This window comes from Lepus europaeus, chromosome 3 (assembly GCF_033115175.1).
Source record: "Lepus europaeus isolate LE1 chromosome 3, mLepTim1.pri, whole genome shotgun sequence".
Taxonomy (NCBI): Eukaryota; Metazoa; Chordata; class Mammalia; order Lagomorpha; family Leporidae; genus Lepus; species Lepus europaeus.
The window spans coordinates 141,259,916-141,266,927 of record NC_084829.1 but is presented as its reverse complement, the minus strand read 5'-3'; the positions used below and the strand labels follow the sequence as shown (position 1 = coordinate 141,266,927).

At 36.7% G+C, this 7,012-nt stretch overlaps 1 protein-coding gene and 1 pseudogene across 1 annotated transcript; one reads left to right on the top strand and one right to left on the bottom strand.

Annotated features, from left to right (window-relative positions):
* Nucleotides 1-446: 446 nt before the first annotated feature.
* Nucleotides 447-2,021, bottom strand: LOC133756678 (pre-mRNA-splicing factor CWC22 homolog). Its single transcript, XM_062187278.1, is given in 3 exon segments — nt 447-844; nt 846-1,969; nt 2,018-2,021. Coding segments are annotated over 3 exon segments (1,287 nt in total). The 3' UTR covers nt 447-685.
* LOC133756677 (pre-mRNA-splicing factor CWC22 homolog) lies at nt 1,947-3,666 on the top strand (annotated as a pseudogene).
* The last annotated feature ends 3,346 nt before the right edge of the window (nt 3,667-7,012 follow it).

Here is a 7,012-nt window from a genome sequence, read left to right as displayed (position 1 = left end):
ATCAAATCTGTCAACATGTATAAAGCACATACCATTATATCTAACACACAGTAAGTCCCACACAAAGGTGACATTATTACCATTTCCCTTTACCCTCTCTCATCATAGTTATGTAAGCTGACCATTTACTGAGCCATCACAATACCTAAATGCATAATTCATACTTTTTCATCAGATCACAGTAGAATATTTATCATATTTATAAATATTATATTATATATAAATATCTATAATATTTATAATTGCCCACTGAATAGATTGAAAATGCTTCTCTTTCAAATTTTTTATTTCAAAGGACACTTATGGTACATAATGTAATATTATTTAATATTTGACTATTTTCTCTGTCTTCCATCATTGACAACTTTTTTGACTGACTCCATGTTTAACTTTATGCTTTGCACATGCATTTTATTTTATTTTTTTTTTACCATTGGATCATTTTATTCACAAAATAGAAGCAAGATTTACAGCCCCTTTCAGTTGAAAGTTTTCTCTCCAAATAATTTTAAGTAAAAGGCCTTGAGATGTATAAACTATAAAACATGTTGAAATGAAAAAAAATTCTTAAAATTTACAAACTAGTACTTTGTATAAGAATTCTGTATAAAGTTTGTCAATCAATGTAAAAATACTTCTTTTCAATTGAATATAAGGCATGTTCAGTTTATATAATTCTGTAGAATTATTTTTGTTTCGTTGGAGACTTCTCTCTCCGCCGTTCCTGATTTTTCCTGGATTCTCTGGAATGTTCAGAGTATCTGCTAGATTTTTCCCATTGTCTTTCAGCACCATTTTGATACCTATCTTCATCACTTCTAGAAACTGAGTGTTTTTTTATTCTTTTCCCTTGACTTTGATCTATCTTTTCTTCTGAAATGTTCACTATCCTTATTTTGGTGTCTGTGTTTTTCACTTTCGGAAACATAATTTCTCCTCTCTCCTCTCTTCTTTTTGGGATCACTATGCCTCTTTTCCAAATCCATATGCATTTCTTGGTCTCTGTCATTCCCATTTCTACCATAACTATTTCGTTCGGGAGGAACACCTCTGTCTGATGTGTACTTTGTTATGGGATCTCTCCAATTTGGATCTCTTGAATTTTGATCTCTGTGTTTTTCTGATCTTCTTTCTCTCTCAGACCTTGTTTCTTGGTGCCTTTGTCCTTGTCTTCCTTCTTCTTGCTTCCTGTCATTTGGATGTTGGCTCCTGATCAATTTATTTACTTCTTTTCTTCTGGTCTTCCCTTGTCCTTTCTTTCTTATGTCTTTAGCTGAGGCCGAGCTGTGACTCCCGGAGGATGAAGAATCGCTCTCCTCACTGGAGGACCCTGAACTGCTATCACTGCTGTCAGAGTCAGAGTCAGAGTCAGAGTCAGAGGAGTCGGACTCCGACGAGGAGGATGCTGATGACGAAGACGACAGGGAGGACTTATTTGGTTCAACATCTGGTTTCTGAGCCACTATGACTTTCGGTGTGTTTTTGAGATGCTCACGCAATTCATCCGTTAAACCTCCGAGACCTATAGAAGTAAAGAAGTTGATGGCAAATCGAGTGTTTCTTGGATTATCTCGGGGTAACAACCCTTCAAAGAATGGCTGTAGGGTTTCATCCTTTAATCTTGCATTAAGTTTGGGAAGACCCATGTATTCACACAGTTCTTGGAAAACTATTTTGACAAAAATTCTACTGGATGATGTGGTGGTTTCTTCACTCAGTTTTATACATTCAAGAACACTCCATGGAAGTGAATCAGTGTATAAAAAGTGAGCAAACATCTTAGCAACATTTCTCAATTTGTTTGTTTCCAAGCGATGGATGGTATCATACTGTTCTTTGAATATACTTTCAAAGGATTCCATGTATTCTTTTTTTAGCATGCAAAATCGTCCAGCAAGTAAGCCAAAAAATTTCTCATATGTTCTTTGTTGAGCACAGCAATCCGGTGTAATGGTGCCGCGGTGGAGCTCTAGGTGATGTTTGCAGATAGAAAAAGTAAACTGTCAAGGAATTCAGCCCATTGGTCACTTGTTGTTTGGACCGACTTGAAGAATCTTTGATTTATTGGACCAGCAGGCTACAAAATGAAAAGTAGTGTAGCACAGATAAAATACTCATCTGGTCATGACAGAAGGGACAACTATAATTCATATCAGAGGTCCTCCTCTCCAGAAGACAGATATGCAGAACAAGAAAGATCCCCCCGGGATAGAGACTACTTTGACTATAACAGGTCAGACCATGAGCGTTCAAGAAGAGGACGTTCTTAACGATGATAGCACGGAGTCATGAAGCAGGGAGCGAGAAAAACGCAAAGAAAGAGACACAGATCGGACAGATCGGAAAAGGTCCCGGAGATCCCCAGCTCCTGGGAGAAGAAGCCCAGAGCCCTCCGTCACTCAGAGTTCCTCTGCTCAAGATGAACCTGCTACAAAGAAGAAGAAAGATGAGCTGGATCCTCTCCTCACTTGCACTGGTGGAGCGTATATTCCTCTTGCAAAGCTGAGGATGATGCAGGAGCAGATTACAGATAAAAACAGCTTAGCTTACCAGAGGATGAGCTGGGAGGCCCTAAAGAAGTCAATCAATGGTCTTATCAACAAAGTCAACATTTCCAATATAAGTATTATTATTCAAGAGCTTCTTCAAGAAAATATAGTTAGAGGAAGAGGACTGCTGTCTAGGTCTGTTTTGCAAGCACAGAGTGCTTCTCCTATCTTCACCCATGTTTATGCAGCATTAGTGGCAATTATCAACTCAAAATTTCCACAGATTGGAGAATTAATCGTCAAGAGGTTAATTCTTAATTTCTGAAAAGGCTATCGAAGAAATGACAAGCAACTTTGCCTGACTGCTTCAAAGTTTGTGGCACATCTTATTAACCAAAATGTGGCACATGAAGTTTTATGCTTGGGAATGCTTACTTTGCTGCTTGAAAGACCAACAGATGATAGTGTTGAAGTAGCAATTGGTTTTCTCAAGGAATGTGGCCTCAAGTTAACACAAGTGTCACCAAGAGGAATCAATGCTATATTTGAACACCTTCGAAACATTCTGCATGAGTCTGAGATTGACAAAAGAGTTCAGTGTATGATTGAAGTGATGTTTTCTGTACGGAAGGATGGGTTCAAGGACCACCCTGTTATACTAGATGGACTGGACTTAGTGGAAGAGGATGACCAGTTCACCCACATGCTCCCTCTGGAGGACGACTATAATCCAGAGGATGTTCTTAATGTTTTCAAGATGGATCCTAATTTTATGGAGAATGAAGAAAAGTACAGAGCTATTAAGAAGGAAATTCTAGATGAAGGAGACAGTGACTCAAACACAGACCAAGATGCAGGAAGCAGTGAAGAAGAGGAGGAAGAAGGAGAAGAAGATGAAGAAGGACAAAAAGTGACCATTCATGACAAAACAGAAATTAATCTTGTCTCATTCCGTCGTACAATATATCTTGCAATTCAGTCAAGTTTAGATTTTGAAGAGTGTGCTCACAAATTACTGAGAATGGAGTTTCCCGAAAGCCAAACAAAAGAATTCTGCAACATGATATTAGATTGCTGCACATGCATTTTAAATGTGACATTTCATTTTCATTCCCTTGCAATTTTTTCATGGTTCTTTTGTCTTTTCAATTCACTTGGATTTTCTCTTGTTTCTTGAGCACTGCACTATTCACTGCCATTAAGAGCTTTAACACTGTTCTAATCTTCGGAAATCTTCATCTTCTAAATCCAAAACTCTATACACAAAAAACAACTCCCCAAAGCTTCTTCTTCCCAGGTCTTGCCAAACATCATTCTACATTCTGAGTCTACAGTTTCACCACTGCCTGTACCTCATATAAATGGGATCGTGCAGTATTGATCTTTTTGTGATGCTGATGTACAGTGTCAGAATCTCCTTCCATTACAAAACTAAATAAGATTTGTTGTATGTATATCCCATATTTTGTTTACTCATCACCTATCTTCCTTATTTTGTTTATCCATTGAACCATCAATGGACACTTTAGTTTTTTCTACTTTTTGGCTATTCTGAATAATGCCACTATGACCATGGGTATACAAATATCTCTTTGGGAACCTGCTTTCAGTTTTAATAGGTACATATATAGAAGTGGAATTGTTGAATCATAGAATAATTTTACTATGCAGTTACATCATTTGACGTTCTAATCTGTACTGCCCAAGAGTTCCAACTCCTTCACTCCCTTGCCAACACTTGTCATTTTCTATTTTTGTTTGATTCCGGCTAGCCTAATGAGTATGAAGTGGTATCTCATTGCAATTTTGATTTGCATTTCCCCAATGACCAGATATGTTGCACATCTTTTCATGTGCTTATTAGACATTTGTAGATCTCCTTTGGAGAAATATGCTTTCAAATCCTTTGATCATTTTTTAATTAGTTCTTTTTAACCATTAGATTTTAAGCATCTGTAAGAAAACTGTAGATAATTTGTCTTTATGTTCCTAGAGCTTATTTTTAAAATATTTTGCTAGTTGTGATGGTTACATACCTCAGAAGGCAAAATATTATTACAGTAACACTCATTGTTTTTATTGGGTTTATAATCATATTATCAAATTATTTTATTGACAAATTTAAAATACTCTCTTGTGTACCTGATTTTGAGAACTGTTCTCTTCCCTCCAAACCCCTAAAGAGGAGGACTATTTTTAGAAATCCTAAGTGTTAGAATATGAAATATTAGAAATGATAATATGTCCAAAAGAGGGACTAAAACCACTTGAGTCTGTACTGCATATTAATTTTGGCTTTTCTTCAGCTTGAAGTCCCATTTAATATTTAGCCAATTTTCAATTTCATTTCCTGTTTGGAGTGTTCCTGAATCTAGTATAGTGAAATAGGGCTATCTTCCAAGTCACACAAACCTCATGTATTGGGAAAACCTAGGGATGGCAGATTCTGCTCCAAGACTCAGAATAGATCTTTGCTTGGCAGACCTTTCCTTTATTTCTATTTAATTTTTCCATATTTGGCATGAGAGCACACAATCTCATGAGAGGTGTGAGGTTGGATAAGCAGGACCAAAAGGCCCATATTTTCCCTTTTCAGCCAAAGTCCTGTAGATTAACATTGTGCTGATCTACTGGTTCTCAAACTGCGGTTTCAGTAGCCGGCAAATACAAACTTTCAGTCCCATGCCAGACCTGGAGTAGGGTACTGCAGATTGTGTTCTAAGATGTCATCTGGGTGAACCTAATGAATGCTAAAGTTTGAGAAGCAGTGAGGATTCAAAATTCCAATAACTAAGCTAATCCATGATGGGTACTTGAGTTTATGTAAGTACAGTTATAAAGTGATTTATTTTCCTGATTGTTTCTCTAGAATAAATAATTTGCTTGTAAATCTTTAGCATAAAAAGTTAGTTTGAAGTCAAGGCTCATAAGTACAACTATTTTCCTGTCTCGTTTTTATCAGTAGTTTATTCTCATTATTCATGGATTTCTGTTTATGAGGTCACCTACTCGGTAAACATTATTTGCAACCAAAATTAATTTCATGGACATCGACAGACAGAGTGCAGGGTGACAAAATCATTCAGCTGCCCAAGAAGCACATTCCCTCCTGAGCTCAAACAAGGTGATTCTCTCCCTTCTTGTTTCAGCTCACATACAGTAAACAAGGGTCCTTTTGCAATCTATTTAGTGTCATATTAAAAAAAAAGTGCTCTAAATTGGTGATTTCTAAATGGTCCTCAAGGATAGTGCTAACATGCTATCTTTTGTACCTAAATACTAGAAGGCAGAAAGAATATGTCGTATGGAGCAAATAATGTGTATTAGACAAGCTTCACGCTGGCATGTTATAGAGCTATTTACTTTGAGTTCAATAGTAATGAATCAAGGATGTATATATGTGTATATATATGTATAATATATATGTAATAATCTTAAACAACACAAAAATTTTACATATAGTGTTGATTAGTTGGCAAAATAAAATATTTACTAGAGGATTGAGTATCCCTAATCCTGCATCAACCCAGAAGTAATAGTTCTCTATTTGCTGGGTTAATATTCACTGCAATTTTTTAAAACACAGTTGTCAAAAATAATCAGAATGAAAACTGTATTATTTGAATATCTCAGTCATTTGTTAACTTGCAAATATAACAACTTAACCTAATGCTGCAGTATTCTTTTTCCCATCCATCTTGTCTAGTACTTTGAACTAATTTTTTAATTCATTTATTTACTTGAAAGTCAGAGTTACAGAGAACGAGGGGGAGACAGAGAGATCTTCTATCCATTGGTTCACTCCCAGATGGCACACAGAGGCGAGGGCTGGGCCAGGTGGAAGCCAGGAATAATGAGCTTCATCTGGGTTTTCCACATGGCTGGCAGGGTCCCAAACACTTGGGCCATCCTATCCTGTTTTTTCAGGCCATAGCAGGGAGCTGGATCAGAAGTGGAGTAGCTGAGATACAAACCAGTGCCTATGGGATGCCCAAGTCTTAGGCAGCTGCTTTACCCACTATGCCCCATGCTGGCCTCCACAACAAACTTTTACATTGATTTAATCTCTGACTTCCAAATCTTTCCAGATAATCCTTATTGACTTGCTCAAATTCTGTTTTCATTTTCCTCTAGTGTATTTATAAGTTAAAGTAAGTTTAACATTCAGGAAATATCTGACTACAAAAGCATAGACATATCTCTATTATTTGGTAGAGGAGCAATTCTAATTTTGATCCTTGAGACATGTGGAACAGATGTATTCTACTCTACTACAATATGCTTTTGTTACAGTAGAAATTGAGAGCTAAAAATGTATGGAAATAGACTGGTAGGTAAAATGATTGTATGAAATGATATAAGCATGAGACAAATTTTCAACTACCTGGGCTTTAGATGTAGCCTGCTGACCATCTTCTGGCTATTTTAACACCTATGAACCTATGACAATTTATTTCTGCTAGGCAATATAAAACGGTGTACAGGCTCTTTCCTTGTTAACTTAATATTGAAATGTGTTTCAC